At 40.8% G+C, this 25,980-nt stretch overlaps 1 protein-coding gene across 1 annotated transcript; it reads left to right on the top strand.

Annotated features, from left to right (window-relative positions):
* The first annotated feature begins 1,595 nt into the window (after positions 1-1,595).
* Positions 1,596-7,217, top strand: LOC139150930 (uncharacterized). Its single transcript, XM_070723417.1, has one exon. The coding sequence runs from the start codon at positions 1,596-1,598 to the stop codon at positions 7,215-7,217; it is 5,622 nt and encodes a 1,873-aa protein (XP_070579518.1).
* Positions 7,218-25,980: the final 18,763 nt, after the last annotated feature.

Here is a 25,980-nt window from a genome sequence, read left to right as displayed (position 1 = left end):
ATATTAGAGTCCCGTAATTGCCGATAAATATGACTTTAATATCACCGATTTCACAGACCTGGCAGGCAGATGCACAAGGCAAGTCATTCAAGTACCGTATAGTATCAATATTAGAGTCCCGAAATGGCCGAGAAATATCGGCGATTCACAAACCTGGCGTTGATTCTCCAGGGACACGACCTTGCATGTTTGTGAGTAATCCCGCGCGTTCCACTGTTGATGTACGGTACACATTGATGATACAAGATGGACCTTCGGCTATTCACAACAAAATCTAAGTTTTCTGTGCCGGGTTGTACACCAGTAATAGCGGACATGCATTGTCTAGGTGTAAGCTTATGTGGTTGTTTAAGGACATACAAAATACGCATTCCGTTTGCTTTAGGCCAGGGTAAGCGAAAGCTACATGCATCGACGTTGGCTGCAAGACAGGACGTATTGCACGCACTCGGCACTTCCGTCCACGCGTACGCAGGTTATGTTCACGCAATTACGCATTATCTGAGGACAGGGCAGTGGTCGAGCATAATCCACTGTATGGAAGGACGATGTAATCTTACCAATTATGACTCTTTTCGGTTTAGTTGTGAATTTTGGAAGATTTCTCCAGGGTTTGGTTTTTTTTCTATGAAACATGTGGAATTCGTGTCATTTTTCACATAGAATTCACTACTTTATACAAGAGATTACTGATTTGAAATTCATAACACAGTCTACTAAATTGTCTGTTTGTACAGTCCCATTATGTTGAAGGATCCACTCGAAAAAATTGATCAACATGTGACGGAGAAATCTAAGCTGAGATTTCAAAATATTATCATTGGATTTACATATATCGTCTGATCGCTAAAAGTAAAAGAAATAGTTCAGTAACAAAATTCAAAGCAAATTAAGGTTATAAATGAACAGTAACGGCCAAGTTATCCCGACATAAAAATAACATAAACCATGAACTCGCAAATACTAAAAGGTGTCGACAAGCATGTCTTATAATTTACTCCAATCACAAAAGGAAATGGTCATAACATTCGCTAATTTTAAGGGGGTAAAAGACCTCAAGTGTAAAACACTGCAAACACGTATACCATTCGCTCATGCAAGTGCCGGTCAGAACACAGTTTTCGCCAAACAAAACACATAACCGTTTGGAGAAGTGTAGAACGTAATTCAAAATTTATTCATTACAGACACTAGGATCCTGAGATAGAAACTCTCAGCCAATCATAGACATTTAGTTTATCCAATCAGACTTTGGTATATTTCCCGCTCAAATTACTTTGCTACTTTTCCTGATGTTTTCTCCAACGTTCATGGTCGACGTCACGAGGTAGAATAGGAACTTGCCACGCTTCTAGTTTTGGACTCATTGTTTTGGAGAGCTCTATAGACAGCATGGCTGGACAAGCCTTGCTACTCTGGTGTTACTAGTTATTGTTGTTGGATTCGAATTGTAATAAACCAACCTTGTTTTTACATTGAGCGAATCACTCGCTTCTGTTTCGACGTCAGTTTATCTCGAACCCCACCCCGGGGGATTCTCATCGTCACTTTACTCCCCCACATTTTTGGTGCCGAGACCAGGATACCCGAGAAAGATGTCGGAACAAGAACACGACCCTCCACCAGATAGACAAAACAACGAGGACCAGACAGCCACAGCGTTATTGAAACTGAAGAGATCACGTCGCGGTCAACGTGCACAAGTTACCCGACTATTCAACCGGGCTGACGCTCTCATGAAAAAGTTTGGAGACGTTGATACCGACCAAATGACTACACTCGACACGCTGGAAGCGCTGAACGATCAACTCTCAAGTAAGATACCTCTACTCGCCGACCTCGAGATCAAAATCCTCGATCTGACCGACGAAGATCACTTTGACGAAGAAAATGAAGCTTCAGGCGATTACCAAGCGGAAATCTACGAACGCAACCACGGCATTGCAACATTTGTGAAGAAAAACAGACCAGAGACGCAAACACCAAACGATTTCATCGCAACGCAGAATGGCAACACGTCGTCTCTCGGTAACACGCAACGTAAAACAGTCGCTCTACCGAAGCTACAGCTACAAACTTTCTCAGGTAATGTACTAGAATGGTCGACTTTCTTCGACGTTTTCAAGTCCTCAGTTCACTCGGACACTAGTCTAGGCAACATACAGAAGTTTACCTATCTGCGAAGCATGCTCAAAGACGAGGCAGCGAGAACAATCAGTGGATTGTCACTCACCGAAGCTAACTACTCTCACGCGATTGACCTATTGAAAGAACGATACGGACAATCTCATCTCATAGTTGATGCTCATATGACAGCGTTGTGGAACCTGCAGAAACCCACAAACGACGCTCAAAGTTTGAGAAACTTCTACGACTCGATTGAAAGTCACGTTCGCGGTCTGCAGTCGTTAGGCAAGGAGGAACGCACTTACGGCGAACTTTTAGTTCCATTGATACGAGAAAAATTGCCTCAAAACATTCGAAAGCAGATAGCAAGAGACCATGGTAATTCTGCATGGACACTATCGGAACTACGGCAAGCAATTCTACATGAGATAAACGCGCTCCAAGCCGGTAAACCCATAGATGAGATGCCAACAACCAACGACTCGAGCCCGCCAGAAATCACAGCCGCGTTTCACACGACCGCGCGATCGCCGAACCGACAAAAGTCGCGCACCGCTCCCAAAACCTGCCCGTTTTGCAAGGGATCGCACTTCGCATCGAACTGCTCTGTGATCACAGATACTTGTCAGAGACTAGACATTATTAAGAAGGACAGACTCTGCTTTAATTGTTTCGGTAGACATCGAGTTTCCGAATGCAAGTCGCGATATTCATGCAAGAAATGTAAGAAACGACATCACACTGCGCTTCACCGTGATGACGTTGCCATGGCAACAAGTACGACTGTGGACGGTAAGGAAACGCGCCCATCAACCACTCCTGAGGTAACGGTAACATTTACAAAAGCTGACTCGCTCCCAGGCAAGAAAGTGAACACTGGACCCGTGCTACTTAAGACTGCATTTGTACCGATCTCTGCACACAACGGAATTCCCATTCGCGCTGTTATTTTGTTTGATGAAGGAGCAAACCAAACATTCGTATCTGAGAAATTCGCGCGTCAAGTTTCCGCGAAAGTTACGCGTCGCGAACAAATCAAGTTGTCAACATTCGGCGACAAAACTTCAAATGTGCGTACCATGGCATTCACCGAACTAACTGCTCACGAACTGAACGGGAATACTTCAACCATTGACGCAATGATTATTCCTGAGATATCGTCGGACTTAACTAATCACATTTCGCAGGAAGTTCATAACATGAGCCATTTGAAAGGACTGATGCCTTTCGCACATCCAGTCTCAAGTGACAAGTCATGGCCGATTGATGTTCTTATCGGCGCCGACCAGTATTGGAATTTCGTTGGTTCCCACGTTATTTCAGGTATGTCTGGCCCAACTGCTGTATCGTCCAAGTTTGGATATTTACTCTCCGGACCAACTGGAATGCCTCATAAAGTTGATTCTAATGTACGTATGTTACATGTAATATCTATGACCGAGAACTCTGTTGACATGCTTTGTGGAGATCGCACAACCGATGACGTTTGCTCACCACTAGATATTACTACCACTCGCTCAGACGGAGAACCGAAGGTCCAAAACATGTGGGACCTGGAATTGATTGGTGTCAAAGACAATCCGGAAGTCGATAAACTGTTGACTTACGAATCCTACAGAGACATTCACCTGAGAATAGATCAAGGAAAATACTGCGCTAAACTACCGTGGAAGGAAGATCACCCTCCACTGCCAACAAACTATGATATTACGGTAAATCGTACGCGCAACATGATTCGCAGACTACCCAACGATCTCATCAAGAAATATGACGACATAATCAACGAGCAAAAACGTCGCGACTTCATTGAAGAGGTTAAAGAAGATGACATAGACACCGGACATTATTTGCCACATCGACCGGTGATCAAAGATTCGGCAACCACGCCCATTCGAGTCGTGTACGACTGTTCTTGCAAGAAGGGCGCCATTTTCCCGAGTTTGAACGATTGCTTGCAAAAGGGACCATCGTTAATAAACGACTTGCCAGCGATACTGCTAAGATTCCGTGCTAATAATGTTGCCCTGACAAGCGACATTGAGAAGGCGTTCCTGAACATTCGGCTTGAAGAAGACGAAAGAAAGTTTACGAAATTTCTGTGGTTGTCGGACATTACTGACCCAGAAAGTGAGTTCACGACCTTTCAGTTTAAGACCGTATTATTCGGTGCCATATGTTCTCCATTCATACTACACGCGGTTATCAAGACGCATTTGGAGAACAACGCTCAACTTTCTACTGCCAACGAACTGAAAGACAACATTTATGTTGATAACGTGATCGATGGAGTTGATACTGTCGAAAAGGCCACAGAATACTACAATGAGGCCAACAAATTAATGGCATCAGGTGGATTCAAGCTCAGATCGTGGTCATCGAACTGTCAACAAATAAACGACCTTGCCAAAAGTGACAATCGCAATGAACCTGCTGAAGATGTCTCTCTTTTGGGAATGCAATGGTTAACAAAATCTGATGAGTTGACCTACTCCAAGGTGAACAATATGTCATCACCCAGCGAACTCATAACGAAGCGTGACATTGTCAGTTATGCTGCATCACTGTTTGATCCTATTGGATATCTCGCCCCAGTGGTTGTGAAAGCCAAGCTGTTCATCCAGTTACTATGGAGACTAGAACTTGACTGGGATGAACCAATCAACGAAGATTTATACACACAGTGGATGCATATCGCAGAAGATATCAATGACTCTCGCGACACAAGAGTTAAACGAAAGTACTTTGATGAACCGGAAGTCAACAGTGACTATGAGTTGCACGCCTTCGCAGACGCTAGTCCAAAGGCATATGGAGCAGTGATATATCTGAAATGCGGTCAACAAACCTCGTTTGTTATGGCGAAAACCAGAGTCGCACCCGTGACTGAGACAACTCTCCCAAGACTGGAGTTAATGGCCGCACTAGTAGCAACGCGCCTCAGTAAATACGTCAGAGAAGCTCTGTCACCCAAATATGACATTGTTAATTGTTACCTGTGGTGTGATAGCCAAATCGTCCTTCACTGGCTGAACAGTGAGAAGAAATTACCCATTTTTGTCAAGAATCGAGTGGATGAAATTTGTGCATTTCAGTCTACAAGGAAATATTGCCCGTCCGAAGACAACCCTGCTGACCTGTTGACCAGAGGGATTACCTACGAAAACCTGGAACATTCTAACCTATGGCAAAATGGACCACTATGGCTGAAAACAAGTGATTGGCCAAGTTCTATATTCGATGCAAATGCAATGCATTCTGTGATTGAGCCCAGTGAAACTGATATGATACAACCACATCTGAACGAGGCCAGTGACTCAACTACTGAGAACAGAGAAATACTCGTTCCTCCAAGAGAAACAATGGTTGATGACGAACCGGAAGTCACCAATCCAAATGATCGTGGAATCCACAGCATAGTAGATATCTCCAGATTCAACAACTTGGATAAGTTGTTGCGAGTGACAAGCTATGTTCTCAGATTCATCGCCCGGATGAAGAAATCCACCGATGTTAAGACTGGAAGAATTACCCCCGATGAACTTAACCGAGCTGAAAATATGTGGGTCAAGCATGTCCAACGTCAGCAATATGGGGACACAATACAGTCAGTGAAATTGAATTTGAGCAAGTGTGCCCCAATCGTGAGACAACTAGACTTGTTTGTCGATGATGATGACGTACTCCGTTGTGGAAGTAGAATTCATAACGCGCACCTCGATTTCGTAACAAAGTTTCCCGCTTTGATACCGTCGCATCACAAACTAACAAACTTGATCGTACGGAAAGCACATGAACTGATGCTTCACGAGGGAGTCCAGTCAACTGTGACTCAAATAAGACAGAAATACTGGATCCCTAAGATACGGATCATCGTACGTAGCGTCCTACGAGGCTGTGTTATATGCAACAAAGTTACAGGGAAACCAAATCCTGTACAAGCACCGTTGCCAAGCTACCGAGTAAACATGGTTCCAGCGTTTACGATAACCGGTGTAGATTTCACGGGAAATCTATTCACGAAAGCGAAAGATGGAACGCGTGGAAAGGCTTACGTCTGTTTATTCACGTGCGCGGTGACGCGTGCCATTCACTTAGAGCTCGTACCGGACATGTCAACAAAGACATTTATGCACGCATTCAGAAGATTTGCCGCAAGACGATCTTTGCCGACTCGTATGCTATCTGATAACGCTTCGACTTATTTAGCAGCTGCCGATGAAATCAAAACATTGTTTGACACCCCAGAAGTCAACAACTTTCTCGCCGCACACCGAGTACAGTGGACATTTATACCAAAGCGTGCGCCCTGGTTTGGCGGTTTCTGGGAGAGACTGATTGCATTAACAAAAAATGCGATAAAGAAAACCCTCGGTCGAGCGTTCATATCCTTCGACGAACTCTCAACAGTCGTAACTGAAATTGAAGCCGTCCTGAACGACAGACCATTAACGTATGTGTCATCCAGTATACACGACAAGATTGGGTTGACCCCAAACCACCTGCTGCATGGGAGGACACTAACTTCATTGCCTTACATTGAGGTCACCGACGAGGAGGTAACTGATCCAACATACTCAGAGCATCACGAAATCAACAAGAGATATGAACATTTATCCAGACTACACGCGCAATTTTGGAGAAGATGGTCATCTGAGTACTTGACAGCCCTACGAGAACGACATCCAACTACAGGAAGTCGCAACAACGTCATCAAAGTTGGTGATGTAGTGATTATACACAGTGACACGGAAAAACGTCAGAAATGGCATCTGGGAACCGTAACAAAGTTGATATATGGTAACGACAAACTGGTGCGATCTGCGGAGTTGAATACTGCAAACGGCCCGACAAACAGACCCATCCAGAAGTTATATCCATTGGAAGTTGTGTCTGAACAGCTGACTACAACAACAGAGCATGAGGAGGAGCTTACAGATGTCAGATCAGACTCCAGTACTAATACAGGGGCTACTGTGAATTCGACGCCTATTCCCGATGACAACACTCAGAAGGCGGATGACGTCTTTCCTAGACGACCGATGAGAGATTCTGCTGTAGCTGCTCGCATACGAATAGCGGACCTTATTTGACTCAGACAATTTACACGATTTGCATGCATTCTTTATTCCATCGTGTTTGTTCAAAGTCAAAATATGCTTTCGTGGACAATTTGAGCAACGTTTCTAAATTCTATAGTATAATGGACATATTAGTGGACCTTTATACGCGTTAACTTTCACGTTTTCTGAGATTCTCTGTTCATGGTGTTTACGTATTTTCTATTTTTTCGCGCGGCGGAGAATTTGGAGAAGTGTAGAACGTAATTCAAAATTTATTCATTACAGACACTAGGATCCTGAGATAGGAACTCTCAGCCAATCATAGACATTTAGTTTATCCAATCAGACTTTGGTATATTTCCCGCTCAAATTACTTTGCTACTTTTCCTGATGTTTTCTCCAACGTTCATGGTCGACGTCACGAGGTAGAATAGGAACTTGCCACGCTTCTAGTTTTAGGACATGGTTTTGGAGAGCTCTATAGACAGCATGGCTGGACAAGCCTTGCTACTCTGGTGTTACTAGTTATTGTTGTTGGATTCGAATTGTAATAAACCAACCTTGGTTTTTACATTGAGCCGAATCACTCGCTTCTGTTTCGACGTCAGTTTATCTCGAACCCCACCCCGGGGGATTCTCATCGTCACTTTACTCCCCCACAAAACGCACCCCCCCAAAAAAGACCAAAAAAAAACCCAAAAAAACAAAAAGAATTGAGTCACTGATAAATTTACCCAAAGGCTAAACAAACTGACCACTCTCCCATACGAGTTGCGGTATAAATGTTGTCGCGAAAACAAGACAGATCGAAGATAGCTTTGATAAATCAGCGAAACCTGGTATTTCTAGGGTATAAAACTATGAAGTTGATATTTTTGTAGTCATGGTCAGTTGATTTCCCACAAATAATACTCGTAGTTCGTCACTTTTTCTAAGCGTATCGTTGCCTTACATAGCTTATATTATATCCTCCCTCAGTCCATAGGCACGGTTGTTGATTGTACAGTTCTCGCGATGATATAGGTTTGGCCACCTCACTATAAAACAGCGAAAAAAACTATTAAGTACGTCAGGGGTCGGTGCAATCGCGAAGTCGAGAGGATCTTTGAGGAATATCAAACGTTAGTGGGGGCAAATTTTATACACCAAAGCAAGAAAGCTACCCGAAGCAAACTCTCTTTGCCCCTAAGTTTCATGGAAAACTAGTAGAACGAGCAAGGGATAATCAGCAAAACAGATTTATTCAGTGCACACCTCCAATCGCAGCATGCAGATAGTACGACCATGCTCGTAATCTTTAAGAAGTGAAATTTGGGTGTTAAAACTTGATATTTATTCCCCTCGGAATTAAATGAACCGGATACACATATTGTGACATAGTATCCAACGATGGTCGGATAATACGACTGTTTTGAGAACGGGGAAAAATCGCCGTGTAAGTATCGGTACATTCACCACCAAAATAGCTTTAGCCCGATAAAAAGACGATACGACGATGTAACATTTAAAGAAGAAAGTGACTTTAATAGCGAACAAGGCGACATCAACACTGGGACGTAAAGTCCATGTCTCTTCATCGACATCATACATTTACCGTCTGAAAAACAGAAATTCGTTCAGTAGATCATTTCCTAACAAAACATACGTAAATGATAACGGCAGTGTCCCGACATAGAAAAGTAATAATAAAACCAATGGCATGTACTTACCCGTAAAAACATCGACAAGCATATCTTACAATGTATTCCTATCACAAAAACTAGCAAGACACTGACAAACTCAAAAGATCTGTGTAAGTCGGGATTTTTCACCTCAAAAATTAAAGGTTAGGTTATCGAAAAGTTCACACCAAAGACAATCAGACGGCAACAGTAAGCGGCTTAGTGCTCTTTGAATATTTTTCGGTCACTACGCAAGTAAGCTTGCGTGCTTTAAAATAAATATATTTTAAAACTCAAGGACTTGTCGTGTGCCCAGAGGAAAAGTACTCGTCCTCGATATAACTGTGGCAATTCGTTGCTTTGATTATTATCATGAAGTCCCAAAGGTTAATCTGTAATAAATTTGTTCAGCTTTTCAAAGTAGTTTTTAAGTTTTTTTGTTTTTAATATTATGTAATCTCTTTGATGAGCCATGTTCAAGCTGATACACCACACCGTCCCTGGAGGGACGGTGATGAAAAAACCTATGCCGCCGGCCGGCCTCGGTCGCACTCGGTGTCAATATAAGTAGGTCGCTGTTAAAGTTCAGGGGTCACGGTATTGTGGACCTCTGGGAAAGCACGTATAGCCGTCCACAGAAACTGACCGCTCCATGGGTGCAGGTTACTTCGACCCTCGTCCTTTAAAACACATGTAAATCACAATCTTTTGGTGCAGGTATATTGTTTTCGTCGTCCTCAACACAAAATAAATTATTGTCATAAGCGTCAGGCTCTAGCAGCAAGAAGTTTCGAGGGTCGGAGACTCTCGCTCCATGTCCACGCTGATCACGCACAGACGCTGTCATGGTGCTAGACTTGGTTCAAGTCTGTGATTCATGTGTTTTATAGTTGAGTAAAATTCACCGACTTGAACTAAGTCTATCATGGTGCCCGCACTTTGCCTATGAAAGTGTTAATTTTTTTATTTGAAGCAAGCATATTTTTCATAGAAATACCATCAACCCTCCCAAGCAAGTTGTCAAGGTCTAAGTGAATCTTGTACCGGGGCTTGGTCGAGGTGACCACAACCATGACACCAGTATACTTTGGTCAAAACAGACAGGGCAGTTTACTAGCCCTGCGTACGATGCTGTGTCGTACATTCCAAAATTGGACGAGTACAAAACTTCGACAGGACAACAAAGTATCCAAGTTGTAAAATAAACAAATTGTTTAACAACGCCGGGAACATACAGCTACAGCATCGTAGCCAGGGCTGTAGTTACCTGCTAGTGCAGGTGCAGCAGGCCTCGAGCACAAAACACGGGACCGTACATCGCTGCATAAAACTCATCAGTCACCATGTTTAAAAGTAAAGTTTATGTCTTGATCACTTAATTTATTACGTTTTCTATTACTAGTAATACATATGAGACTTTCTTATCGTCCTGGACGTACTGTCAATGCAAATTGGAGGCCTCTAATCTGTATGATCAGCCTAATCGTCTACGTCTTCACTTGTTCAAGTCCGATAATTAATGCATCGTTAATTTAACACACAAATTAGGTAACAGCGAAATCCAACCAAGAGGTGAGTTTGCTATTGGGCTTGCCAGCTCGATGCATACGGATAAAGTTTTTCATTTTGCCTGTGGTACGTACTGTGATCGCTGCACATTACGGAAGCTGGGTTAGGTTCAGTGGTTGCAACGTAGCGAGGCTGCGCCGGCCGGCCGGAATCTTAAGTCTTGCGCGAAGATCATTGAGGTAAATGTACTGGGTAAGTTTTACCATGGACGTCTTTCTTACCATCCATGGTTTTACCTTTATGTAGAGATCCGATTCAGCTTCCGCATGGCATGGCTGTGTGCTGGCTATGCCACACGGCTTGCGGGACAGCCGGTAACAGTAACTCAGTCCCTTCGAATCTTACTGTCGGGTTCACAGATTTTTTTTGCACATGAAAATTACAGGCGATCTTCAACAGGCCGTCCCGACGCCCGGGTCGCTAGAATCATATTGAAACGACAATTACAAGGCAATAATCTCCACTTGCAAAGTTCAAACTAACACACATATACATATAAACTCCTATTCTCCGTGTATGCTCGACTGACAAACTCCAATTGCTGTGTTTCCGACCAGTGTAGAGGGGTTGATCACGATGATTGCAAAGTAGTACCAAGTAGTTGCAATGCATCGTACATTTAGTTTTGCTGATGAGGGCGCATTGCGCACGGGAATTATAAAAGTTTACTCGAAAATTACCGTAGGGAAAAATGCCCGGTAAAGGCCTGGTCAAGTAAAACATCCTCGGGTTCGTGTAAAGGCGCGCGCGCGTAAACGGGTCGAGTACTCGAATTTGCCACGCAAGTTGAAATGTCTACTATTATCATGTTAACAGTCTATTACCTTTCTAATCAAAATTGTACTAGTTGACCGATGCATTGTATGAAGTCTGGATCTATATGTAAAAAATGTTATGTTAAATTCACATATATATAAGAAATTTAACCATGAAAAACTATTCAAAACTTTGTAATTTTGTTACATGTACTTTGTTGACATATAAAATTCACTTTATATATTTCAAAATGCCTTTCCTTAAAATGAAGTGTACATGGAAAACATGAGAACTTTGATTTATGTTTAATCATTAGATATTGAGTTTCAGCCAAAATAAACAAGGCATCATGGTAAACAATGTTCAATTGCTACATGTAAAAATCAGGATTAAGGCTGAGTCTGTGGTATGTGTCCTTCATGATAAGAGCGATAATGAACAATAAAACTTGCAAAAAAAATGAATCACAGTACAAACCAAGCCACCACCGGCACTACTTGGAGAGAGTAGTTGTATCAAGTCCGAAAACATTTCTTCCATCATTAAGACATCGAATGATCGGCAACTGAGACGAGAATAAAACTGTATCATGTCCGATTTATACTATGTTATTCCTATGCACTGCATGCAGTAGAGTTGCTATCATAAGTACTAATCCATAATGATCGAAATGAACATAGATCACTTCTTGTCGCCATATGTTCTCAACTTCTCAAAGAACAGTGGTTGGTTTGAAATAGTCCCCTACGGTGTGGAAAGTGTCGAAGTAGCAAACTCTCAGTTGAAACCTCACTAAAAGGCTGGAAAATTCAATATGTCCACGGCCATTACACTGTAAATAACGGACATCCAATGATCGAAGTTTAACTTACATAAACTCTAAGTGTGTAACACAGGCAACGTCCTTCAAACATTACAGTTGTTCTCCTAAACCTCTTCTGTGTTCCCTTCATCGTCCACTGAGAGAAGTAATCGACGATTTCTACCCAAAACCGTGGCTTAATGGAGTGAATGATACCTGCAGACTCACACATTCAACACTGGAATTCAAAATGGCAGCCTTGACAAAATTGGCCAATCAAAAGTCTTGTTTTACAACATGTGATGTTGTTTGGTCAAAGTTCGAATACATGATGATCTGTTTGACCTGTGACCTCCTGGCTGCTGCCATAGCCTTTCAAACACTAGTTTTGCAAGAATGGGAGAGTATATTACTTTTACGCCATTTTTATACACTATAAATCAGTCAGTGTACCTCTATGGCCTTTTGATATGTATGATTATGCAAGTAATGGTCATGAGTAGTCAGATTTTAAGCTATTACCCTTATAAATGTGTTGGCATGTATCAACGTAGGACTCACTTTCTGATCGACACATGACTGAGGTAATGGCCTTATATATTTAGTGCATGGTGCTACACGGCAACACAGAAAAACCTTGAACAGGGCCTATGGGCTACATTGCAGCTATTCAGTGGTATGACTTGTAAACCAAACAAAAAAAATTGTAGTTTCTTTTCCTGAAATTCGTCAGGGCTTTTTTGAAACTTATCATTTAAAAACAATGTCCAGAGAAATAACCTTCATGCATTGATGTTTTTCAGTACATTTATTTCATATTCCAAGGTAATGTTGCATGGTTTGATAAATTTGCGCATTCCACACACTATTTGACCTATCTATTTTTTTTTCAAAAAATAGTATTTCTCAAATCATTAATCCTTTGACTTTTCTTTTTCTTAAGGATTATGTGGTATTTACAGTACATACCACATATAACTTACCATGTAGATTTTTGTTTATGTATTGAGTGATTATGATATTTGGTATCCTGTTGTTTTCATCATTGGACGACTGTGTTAAATTCTGCCTGAAAATATTCTTTATGACTTGTTGAAGAGAATTTTGCAATATTACAATTTAACCAAAATAAAAATTTAAAACTAAAAAAATTCATGTATCATTTTGTACGAACATACTGGGGTTTCTAAGCTTTCTTTCATTGTAATATACTGTACATTATACAGTGCCACTTGGGACAGTAAAAAGTCTGGTTAGTACCAAACAAGATATATATTTCACATATATCTACATGTTCAGGGTGCAAATTTCACCATTATCATTGCGATAATCCCATTAGTGTTTACCAAACTAGAACAAACTTGGTGCAGATTAAAAATGATCAACTAGAGTGTTTATCAAATTCGTCACAAAGATAATGCTTATATTGTAAGTTTTGATTTAACTGTGGTCATCAACAATGTTTGTTGGCCAACAGTGATATACATTACAATTTGACATGGCATCCTTCTTTGAGCTGCAAGCAGTCTTCAGAATGATCCATTTATACAAATGTAAACAAAGTTCTTAGGGAGAGCTGAATTTGGTCTGCACAGAGCTGACAGTTGTCTGCATTGACTTAGTAGACAGCTCAAATTATCAGTTTTGTCTGCTGCCAACAAACTACAGCTCAAGACAACCAAAACAGAACTGCAATTGAGCTGCACAGAGCTGTGGCAGACTGAAATCAGAGCTGGAGCAGCTCAATACAGATCTGCAGGTTTAGTAAGGGGTAGGACACTGTTGCAGGAATCACCATCCTCTCGGAAGTTATGAGAGTTATATGTTTCATCTTTGGATTATACTTCTGAATCTTTTTACGACCACTCTCGGTACTACTGTGGCCCGAAACAAATTTAAAGTCTCTGTACTTTCGAACATCTTCTATTGTCTTGCCGAACATTGCATTATTCATAAGCTTATAGAAATTCTTTTCAAATTTTGTCTTTCCCTCCATTCTCATTTTAGTGTTAAAGCCAATATATTCCGCGAGACACTTTTTCTCTTCGAAGGCAAGTGCCCGATGAATCTTTTTCAGTCGCATTCCCATCTGAAGATAGAATTCAAGCAACTTATAATGTAAGACGTATCTCTCTCTGTCCATTAGACTTGTAATCAGTCGACTGCCCTGCCTCGGAAATTCGTAGTGATGTGGCGCGAGAGGTAGATCGGAATGTTCTTCATGTAATTCGGCCGGATATTCTAAGTCTACTTCTAGAAAACTTGGCGGAAATCTAGCGCCGGGCCCCCTATCCAAGCCTGCTCAACCATTCTGAGCAGACCATCTAACAATTCTTCCATCGTCATCCAATGAAGTCCCCCCATTGGCATTGGTTGACTCATTGCCCATCCATGGAGATTATTAGCATCGAGATATTTAATTTCGGTCAATGGTTTCTCTATATCATAATTCCCGCCAGCCTCATCTGTTTTGTAAGCTGGATGATTTGTCTGTAAGTAATGAATATTACACTGACTGATACCTCGAATTCCCCTCTGTATGAATTTCATCTACTCAGCACCTTGAATGAGTTTAAATTTATTACATGTATAAAGTAACATAGCATCCCATGTCAAGCCGGGCGCTGACATATAGTGGGCTGGGTCTAACTTATATGCTTCTAAACATGTGTCACGGAAATTTTCGAATATATTCGCAAGAAGGAGAACGTCAGTCTCGCAATAGAATTCCACATAATCTTTAATCGTCTGACATCGTACTTAATCCCATACATACAATGCATGTTCATAATCAGACTCGGAGATATCCTCTTCCTTTAGTTTGCTATGAAATTTGTGTATCGGTGGGAGCTGGTTCTCTTCCAGTCTGTCAACCGAGTCTTAAATATTCGTATGGGAAGAAACCTTTCTTCTTCTGAATATCTTTATACGGAAGTTTTACCATCCATCCATCCTCTGGCACTGTCTCTGCCAACTCATCGAGCGGTTCTTTCATTAGTTGGGCACTATCCATAAACTTTATAGAAAAGAAACGTTTCACTGTCTTCTTCTTCCCATCGACAACAAATGAGGCGTAAAAGAAAAATGATTTCATAAGACACATAATTCCACCATTACCCGTCTTAGCTATGATATTTGGCTCTGGTTCGTCAACATCCCTGATTTCATGTATTTTTTGTAAAATAAAAGAACCATCATATCCCTTGAGATTGTGAAAGTAGATAGGAATGGTTCTCGACGGGCGGCACGTTTTACAATAAAAAGTATTTTCATCCATCACTATTCGGTATCCGGCTTGATCTTTACATGCAATACAGACTGGATCGTTGTAATTAGATCCATCTTTCATCTTTTTTATTTTCCAATTATACGTTTGCGAATAATACTCGGCCCTTTTCTTCATATCCTTTAGAAATTCTGTAACACAATCTGTACCTGTGAATGTTCTTTTACTATAAACTTTCGGCTTACTGCCTGGCCATCGTTCAATCATAACATACGAAATACAAATTGGAATGTGTCGGCCGGTGCCCTTCTCAATAATTGCCTCAGTATCTGCATACACAACGTAGGGGCAGGGCACCTTCTTCTAGTGTCCTTCGAATTGGCACACTTCCTCGCTGCCGAAAGGAAGAATAAGATTGCTCACACAATGCTTATTTTTTAACCATTTAGGCAGTTGGACTCGTTCTGTTCCCGTTCCGGCGCCGGCCCCGAGTAAAATTTCTACTAGAATTACTTCAAAATTAAGTATCTCCTCGAGAACGAGACCAGAACCCTCAACATTTTCAATTGTATCAAGCATATGGTCGTAGCGATCTATTAATTGTTGTTTTATATCCGATCCTCTTACATCTTTTGTGTATGTATCTTTTAATTTAACAGGCAATGTACGAATTTGTGTATTACCGTTTTTCGGATCCAATAATTTGACTTCCATATCTGTATAAACAGAGTACATCTTTCTTATTTTGGTCATACCTTCGATATCGATCGTTTCGATATCCTCGACTCGCTTGACTTCAGGAAATTCTTTTCGTAAAACTGCCCCATCGAATGCTTTTCGTAAGCGGCGGGAAACGTCAATATTCTCTTCCATAATAATCTTTATAATATATACTATCCTAAAAAATTTTTAAAAAAGAAAATATTCTATGATAGGTCATCAAAATCCACTATAATATTTTTGGCAGCATTTATTTGTTTATATATCTCACCTAATCTTTCTAAGTCGACTAGTTCTTCCGCATCTTGATTTTCTGATTTAAAAGGTGTGACACAAAATAACCTCTCTATAGTGAAAGAAAGATTACGCTTATTTAAGCGCGGTTTAAATGCTAAGAATTCTATCTTACTACCTTTTCGGATATTACGAGGTACAATAGCAGGATTTTCTCTGGCTTTCAATCGGCTCACTGCTTTAAAACCACAGTCGATTTCTTGAACTATATCAATACATGTAGCGAAATCGTGAATTCCTCTTTTAAACCGAAATTTAAAATACTTTGTCTGTGTGTCGCTCCCTCGCTTCTGATTCACTTTAGAAGGATTGTAAAATAATACCTGCGGAGCCCCTGCCGGAACGGTTCCGATAGGATTCTTGGAGTGAGCGACCAGGCTTGCAGCATAACTTTTAGCGGTGGATGCATCGAAACTTTCACCTAAGGTACGGAATACTATTAAATCGGTAAACTTTTGAAGACTTTGTTGCCAACGGACACACATTTCATCGCATGTAGCAAGATCTTTTGAACCATATTTAGGTCCAATATTGAAAACCGCTTCTAGCTCACTGTCTACATATATAATAGGATCTACATATTCACCAAATACTAATTTGCCGTCACTGATTTGAATGTTTTCTCCACTTTCAAGTATTTTTATTGCATCTGAAATAGAAAGGATTGCCATTGTCTTATCATAATATATCTTACGAAAATAATTTAAAAAAAATGTATGATATACGTAGCACAAAAATGCCAAACATATTGATAAATGGGCCAACTGGAAGTGGTAAGAGTTACGATGCAGTAAATTTGGCGATGACTCACGTACCAGAATTTGACACTAGTTTTTCTAGCAACATTGCCGACTTTTATAATGGGAAAGTTTCGATTGCCGATTTTCAGAACCAGTTTATAGAACATACTCTTAGTTTACAATGTCGGGCTGGTACAGACCCTTCGGAACGCGCCGCTGGGAAAGCCAACTACATTATTTGTGACTCTTCCATAATTCAACATCTGACTTTTTCTCGAATCCGGGGTGTTTCCGTTTCGTCGCAAGAAAAAAAGATTGTTTCTAGAGCATTTGACCATTTACATAGTTTCATTATCATATTCAAAGATATGAAATTTGATTATTGCAGGCGGAATATTCTGACTCGAGCAAGACAATATGAAATAACCGAGTCCGCCTTAAAAGAACTAGAAGAGATTCATGATAAGTTCAAACAAGTTTTCTTAGAAATTTGTAATGACTACAGACTTCCATGTTTGGTAATTAGTCAACCACTTACGCCTGAAGTTCTCAAGAATATACTTAATCCAACAATTGATACAGAGACAGTCGGGCCAGTAGATTTTCCACGAGCTTTTGACTTTGGAATAGCATTTGATGGCGGCAGCCAGGGATTTTTAATAGACGGTTTTTCCGAAGACGAACTTGAAAAAGCTTATTATCCACCTGGCCAAGAACAACTAGAACAACCTCGAGTCTCACTCAAGAACCTACACAAACTTCTTAATGCTTGTGAATCTGTGAACGCATACAATGCTCCGTTTGACTTACAGACACTTGATATGATGAAGGGACAAGACTTTAAAGTTACTTGTCTATGGTTCATGTCAGTTGTGTACATTATACTTCAACCAGAACTTATCGATAAAGCTGAACAAGAGGACTCGAAAGAAGGGACCATGGCAACATGAGAAGTCGCTTTGAAGATCTTGCAAACCTTATATGCTCATCCGGAGTACCACCTCATCCACATACAGCCAAACAAGATGCAATAAGCGAACATTACTTACGACAATTAATTACTTGGCCGGGCGGATGGAAGAATAATGGTAAACTGACACTTTCTTCTCTTAAGAAATTAAGACTTCTTCCATGGTACTTATTGAATAACGTTCATAATTACTTACTTTAGTACTTGACAAGTACCAGCACAAGAACTACAGAGAGTAGTTACAAAGTTCTAATTACATTTTCCTCTGGCTCCCAACTATTGAACTTCTGGATAACCTTTCCATTTTATCAGATAGTATTTCTTTCTTCTAATTTTTTTCGTCTTCAAAAGTCGTTCTACTGTGTACAGCTCGTCGGCATCAGAACGTTCCGAAAGGGCACTCTGCAGTTCATTGAATAGAAAGTGCCGAGTATTTCCTCTCCATTCAGATCTTTTATCTTATAAACTGGCTTCGTTCCCAGTCCAGCTGCGTACACCACTTTTGAAACTATGAAAATCTCCTCTGTCCAATTTGGTAAATATCCTTTCTGAAGTGGTCTTGCATTTTGTAATTCGGACCCGTTCTCCCGGCTTGAATTCAGGGTTAGCTCCCATGGCTGCCAACAAAGGGTAAAGTGTATAAAATGCCTGCCAATCGTTGTCCTCTGTTACGTCGACGGGTTTCATTTTGATACTTCCGTGAATGGTGTTATTGTAATTCTCGAGAAGTTGTGGTAGAATATCGAGCCATTTTCGTGTCTGTCTGTATGTGAAGTATTTCCACATCATAGTTTTAAGATTCCGATTAAAACGTTCCACGACACTAGCTTTTTTGTCACTGTAGGTGTGAAACCAGTGAATACCTGACTCCTGGAGCCATTTCTGCATTTTTCGGTTAGTAAATTCCCGCCCCTCATCTGTCTGAAGTTTGTCAGGTTGCCTCCCGGATTTCTTAATTATGTCTTGTAGCGCCTTCAGAGTATCATCAGCCATTTTTGACTGTATCGGCCTGGCCCATGCATATTTACTGAGCACATCGATTACTGTTAGCATGTATCGAATGTTTTTATTCTCTTTTGCGAATGGTAAAGGAAACTCCACAAGATCTTTTGCCAAAACTCGTCTATCGATGTTACTAAAACACGCCTCCCGCCCGTAGCACCGCGAGTACGAGGTACCGGTTTATGTAGATTATAAGTTAGCTTAGTTTTTAACCAGTCCTCTATCTCTTTCTTAGTAACTTTTAGTCCGCTGGCGCGCGCTGAAAAATATAATTTTTGTACACCTCCAAAACCAGTTCTTGGGTTGTAAAATAATTCTCTAAGAGTTCCTTCAGGATTCCTATCGGTGAAACCTTCGGGCAAAGCCATGATTAGCTATATTATAATTGTATGTTGTACGGATGCCATAAATGAAATACTAATTTACTGAATGGCGTATTTTTCAATTGCCTGACTAGGGAAGTGGCCTCCCGTTCTGACAACTCCATTCCACATTCTTTTATAATAGTCTTGTTGTCTGTGTGTAAAATAGTACTAACATCTGTATGTTTTCCCTGAATGGTTTACTAATACTAATATATTGTTGAGTCAGAACCCAGACAGATAAACCGTCGTGTCTTGCGCTGAAACCAAGTTTGACTAAAACCTCACTGCGCTTCTTCATATCTTTGGACGAGGCGCAGTCATCGAGTATTATTAAAGTGTTTGTACCGGAAAACTCCTTATGTATAAAGGCTAGTGTATCATCCACAGCATCGAGTCCGACCGAAAATGAATCTTTAATTATACGTTTTATTGTTCATGAATGTCGGACAAATGAAAACAATATATTCAAATTTCAAAAGTACGGACCGGTGAGGAGATCCACAACATATTCCGTTTACCAGAATTTGTCAGTCCAGTTATAATCATGTTGAATGGTATGGTTGCATACATCGGATCTATATACTGTACATAAATGTAATGAATATGGCAAAAGATAACAAACCAATTTTGCCGTATTCGTGAATAGGATCCGCGCCGGCGGCGACTGTATCTGCTGCCTTCGGAATCCGACTCGTGTCAGCAGCATCTGCCGTATTAGGTGGCTCATCCTGCCACTTCACAGCATCCTTGTCCCCTTCCATCTCATATTTAGCACTTTCTTTAATTTCCGTGTTTATATCGAAATTCACCCCGAAGGTCATAGATTCAGTTGCGTATTGCAATTCATTATTATAACCTGCGATTGAAGGGCCCGAAAGAATGACCATTTTAGACGGCAAGAGAAGTAAATTGGGCGAAACAGCCATATCAAGTTTGACACCAGTATTTGTTATTGTGTCTTGGTATCGCCTATAACTAATTACTTTGTCAGTATTACGAATTTCATCTTCGAGGAGAACGCCGAATTCTTTTCGGACTTGCTCTGCGCTGCCAGTATCACCCACTATGGTACTACGAATATTAGCTTGTGCGCCAAGTATGCAATATACGTAGGCTTCAAGGCTTTCATTGAGGCGGGCGAGACCGGCCTTTGTTAGTCCCGAGTCTCCCTTCAGAGGGATGAAACTATTGTATTGCCCCTCCGATCCGTCATTTCGGAAGAAATAATAATGTGGTCTGTCTTTGTCGGGCAGTACATGTTTTTTTCTTTCCAAAAATGGTATGTGTATAGAAAACACCACTGTCAGCGGAGAGGAAAAAGTCGTGACCATTGTATACTGCAGCAGGCTGACAAACAGGCCCACGATTAGTATAACATTCATAGCCATAACCAAGACCTTTATTTTGGCCTTTTCGTTATCGAATGTCGGACTTAGTTGGGCTTATATTTCCAAATTCTGTATGTAAGCCATACGTACAAGCAAACTGCTATCATGACGTTTCATAATTAAATTTATACTGGGACTGTGAGCTTTCTGACTTGTGCATGATCGTAGGGGCTTTTGCTCGTGTAGGTGTTGCTGTATACTAAACATAAAATAAAACACTGAAGCAAATGGTAAAATTAATGATATACCACATTAATCATTACCAAGAAAAATGTATTACAGTATTGCTGAGTTCAATACATGAACCTTTCTGTATAAGTATACAATATTGTTCAACTCGACACATTTTTCAAATGAAAATATCTAAACTGATAACAGGCATTTAGTGTGAGTCAACATCAAAAGACTACATAAACCTGTTGACAGAGTTCCAAGCAGATAATTCAACGATGCTATACAGTCATAAACAAACACAACATCACTCGTATAGGCTTCCAAGTGCTGGTACTCGATGGCTTTAGTGTTGAGATACACGGCAAATCTTCCTTTGAAAAAACAGCAAACTGACTTCTCGGTATCAGCGACTAACATTACAGGATACAGTACTTGAACATATATACTCAGGTAATGAAGTCAACAGCAAGCGAAAGTCTGTTCTGGAAACACTCGACACAGATGTTTCTCAACTTTTGCTAATTTGCATTATGCACATGGCTGAGTTACTCGTTTCTTTGTGTTCGGCAACTTCTCAAAACAACAGAACACAGAAAAGGTTACTCTCTTTCTAAACGTCTCACAAAGTCAATTACGCCAGCATAGCATTAAAATTGACGGTATGTTACAAACTGCAACTGTATTATATCAAGTTCAGTTATATTTACCAGACTAAATGACACTTCTGCATGAGTTGCAACACAGCATGAACAGGCATCAATGGCACTATATGGAACAGAGTCATCAAAGACGTCCTATGGACCATAAATTACCAAAACACTGACAAACTTGTTCCAAACTGAAGCATGAATTGCTTTAGTTACATATCTTCATGGCAGTACATCAATTTAGGCCGGATGGCTTGGATTAGAGACTGATGTCTCACTCACTCAGAGCGTACACTGTATGGTGTCACTGCGTCCGCCAATTTGTTACTACACACCCTGAATGAATGCACAGACTAAGTATCAAAGTACCACTGGTTGCGCTGTACATGCTATATAATTTACATGACAAAGGATGCATTACATCATGCTCTACATTCTCCCCTGGTTTACAGAATGACGTCCCGTCATAAACATACAAAAATCATAGAAAATAAACAAAAACAAAAACTCTGAAAGATATCTCAATTATATCACTATACACAAGTTATACTTTGGACACAATATCAATAATTGCTTTACAAATATTACTCGACACTTCAGAAAACTAAGTTTTCATAGATGCAAGAAATTCAGCTCTGATCACCCAATCAGGTTCTACACTTGAATGTGAGTAAGTAAGATGTTCTGGTGGTTTCCTAACTCTAGATGATCTTCTCAACTTTGATTCACGGGCTTCTGATGCAACTTCCTCTAGTGGTTCATCATCTACTGCTCCGACATCTTCAGTGTCAATATGGCTGTCTTCATCTGCAGGTTGAATACTGCCCTTTTGAACTTCTGGTAGGTTATCGACATTCTGGGTTCCAGTTGTTGCTAAATCTGCTGGGACAATATCAACGTGTTTAGGTTCAGAATTATCATGTTGAAACACAGGCACAACAGAGGGTACAGTAACTACCTCATAATCCTCTTCTGATGAGTCTTATGAAGTGTCATCACTATGGTAACTACAAATATCTCTTCAACGAACTCTCTTCTCTTGCTTCTTTGTTTCTGAGGTGCAAGCTCTCTGTCCTGCTGAAGAGTTTCAGGCCATGGAAGTGCTGAAGTTGGTAATAACAGGTTTCTGTGCAATGTACGTTCCTTCCCTGTTTATTCTCTGGACAAACCACATAAACGGGTAGGTCTGGATCGCACTGTTTGACAACTCTATAAGGCTGACTTTCCCAAATATCGCCAACTTCTGCTTTCCTCTGATCCTGACATTCTTGACTAGTACACAGTCACCTGGTCTGAATATAGCCTCGCGAGATTTCCTGTCATATCGATTATTGTTACTTGCAGCTGCCTTCTCAGCTGCTTTCGATGCAAGTTCATAGGCATAACTGAGTCTCTTCCCCAACGATTCAGCATATTAATGGTGACTCATCTGTTCTCCATTGTCAGGCTCAATACCCCTGCAAACATCAACAGGTAAGCGTGGATGTCTTACAAACATCAGATAGTAAGGCGCGTATCCTGTAGCATCGTTCCTTGTACAGTTATATGCATGTACTAATGGTGGAACATATGACTTCCAATCTTGTTTCTTCTCATCTGTCAACGTACCAAGCATGTTCAAAAGGGTCCTGTTAAAGCGTTCCAACTGTCCGTTCCCTTGTAGATGTACGGTGTCGTTCTCGATTTGACGATACCAACTATCTTACAAAGTTCACTTATCACTCCGGATTCAAAGTTCCGTCCACTGTCAGAATGTAATCTTGCTGGAAATCCGTAATGGACCAGAAAAAGGTCAAACAGTACTCTTGCAGTGGTTCTAGCAGTATGGTTCTTGGTTGGCACAGCAACAGCATAACGAGTAAAATGATCAGTAATCATCAGGATATTGGCAACTCCTCCTTTAGACTCTTCAAGAGTTAAGTAGTCCATACAAACTAACTCCATGCGCTGAGAAGTACGTACATTTACCAATGGTGCTATCACTTGTCTTCCCGTTGATTTATGCAAAATACACTGTTTACAATTCTCAATCTTGGCATCTACATCTTGAGACATCTTTGGCCAATAAAAGCGAGTTCTCAGTAGATGTAATGTCCGTTCTTTTCCAAGATGTCCAATCTGATCATGAACTCCTTCAATAGCTCTACTTCTGAAGGCTTTGGGTAAAACCAACTGGAATGTGTTCTGGCCGTCTACAGTTTTACGACAACGATGTAACACTCCATTTCGCCAACATAGACGATCCCACTCCTTCAGTATTAGCTGTACATCTGGCGATTCTGATTTTCTTTCTCTTGTAATTGGGCATCTACTCCCAATTTCAGATCACAGATTCTAGCAATTACATTATCTTCCTGTTGATAATGTTTCCATTCATCCATGGTAATGACCGGCAGTGACTCTACACCTGGCCAAGGCAAAGTCTCTTCAAAAGTCTTTGGTACACTATCTGGAGTGGCACATTCTGTTTTGATAAGGACTGATGCTGTATCTACTGCCTGTTTACAATCAATACCTTGAGTGTGGTAGTGACAAACAGCTTGAATCATATCTTCTGTAGTCTCTAACTTGTCCTCAGTCTGCTCACTGTCATGTGGTCTGCATGATAAACCATCAGCATAACCGTTTCTCTGTCCTGGACAATACTGTAAGGTGAAATCATACATTGACAATGCAGCAAGCCACCTATGGCCGGTAGCATCCAGCTATGCAGATGTCCTTACATATGTAAGTGGATTGTTGTCTGTTACTACTTTAAATCTGTTACCATACAAGTAATCATGAAATTTTACAGTTACAGACCATTTTAATGCTAAGAATTCCAGTTTATGTGCTGGGTAGTTTCTCTCACTCTTGGAAAGGCTTCTACTAGCATATGCTATCACTCGTTTCTTTCCATCCTGCTCTTGGTAGAGGGCTGCCCCAAGCCCTGTGAAACATGCATCCGTGTGCAGTTAAAATTGTAGGCTGTTGTCTGCAAATGCCAGAGTAGGTGGTGATGTAAGCTTCTCAATCAGGATTTTAAACGCAGTCTGACACTCTTGGGTCTACTAGAACATAATCTCAGATGACTCTTGTCGTTTACTATTCACCTGCTTTCCTTTCTTCTTTGGCTGACCTCCCATAAGTGCATGCAGAGGTTTACAAATCTTTGAGAATCCTTCAACAAAACACCTGTAGTAACCAGCAAATCCAATGATGACTTCACTTCATTTGCATTTTTCGGAACTGGCCATGTCTTTAAAGTCGCAATCTTCTCAGGGTCAGTCTCTATTCCCTCTCCAGAGACCACATGTCCAAGAAACTTTACTTCTTTTCTGAAGAACTGACACTTTGACAATTTCATTTTCAAACCATAAGACTGTAAACGCTCTAATATGGCTTCAAGTCTCTGCAAGTGTTCTTCAAATGTAGCTGAAAACACTGTAGACTAGACATTGCTTAAAGTTGTAATCTGCTAGGCACTTCTCCATAAGACGTTGAAATGTACTAGGAGCATTCATCAACCCAAATGGCATTCTATTGGCCTCAAAGAAACCAAGTGGTGTCACGAAGGCTGTCTTTGGCTTGTCTTCCTCGGCTACACCTATTTGCCAGTACCCATTCTTCAGATCTATGGATGAAAACCACTGTGAACCGCTAAGTGCGTCTAAAGACTCTTCAATTCTAGGCAGCGCATACGAATCTCGGATAGTTTTTGCATTAAGTCTTCTATAGTCGATGCAAAGACGTGTAGAATCATCTTTTTTGTGAACTTAAAAAAAAGAGATGCATAAGGACTATGCGACTCTCATATTACATAACCGTCAAGCGTGCTTTGTAACAACTTCTGCTACAGCAAGGGCTGTATTCTACGATATCATTCTCGAAATGGATGATCATCAATCAGAGGTCTTCTGTGCTCTACAGCTGTAGTGTAACCCAACTCATCATTATTTTCAGCAAATACTGGACACATTCTGTTTAGAGGCTGATGTGCCTGTCTCTTTTGTGTTTAATGCAATGGAGAGTCACTAAGGTCAAAAACAAGTTTCTGTTCCTTTGTTGATGACTTACTACTCATGAATTGAGAGCTGGATAGAGTAGAGTTAACATCATTAACAACTGCAATAGGATCACTCACAGATTGTCGCTGACACAATGCCTCATAGCTGGAAGGTTGTCCTGCCCATGTGTCTGTGTACACTTCACCAAGTACATCTCCTGGTCTAACTGTAACAGGCTTCGCTGAAATGTTGTACACTTCTACGGAACATGGCATTTTCTACCATAACATTTCATTATCACAGCAGTAGGACTAATCATCAGACTTCCTGATAGACCAGTTTCACTAACAGGCTCTACGACGACAGTATACTCATCTCCTTTCGGACCAGATTTTGTCACACCATCAAGCACAGTAGATTGACCAGGTAATATCTTCACTGGTTCCTTTGAACTGGCTTTCACTTAACCAATGCGTCCCTTCCTTCCACTAAA

This window comes from Ptychodera flava, chromosome 2 (assembly GCF_041260155.1).
Source record: "Ptychodera flava strain L36383 chromosome 2, AS_Pfla_20210202, whole genome shotgun sequence".
Lineage (NCBI taxonomy): Eukaryota > Metazoa > Hemichordata > Enteropneusta > Ptychoderidae > Ptychodera > Ptychodera flava.
This window is presented reverse-complemented; position numbering and strand designations above follow the sequence as displayed.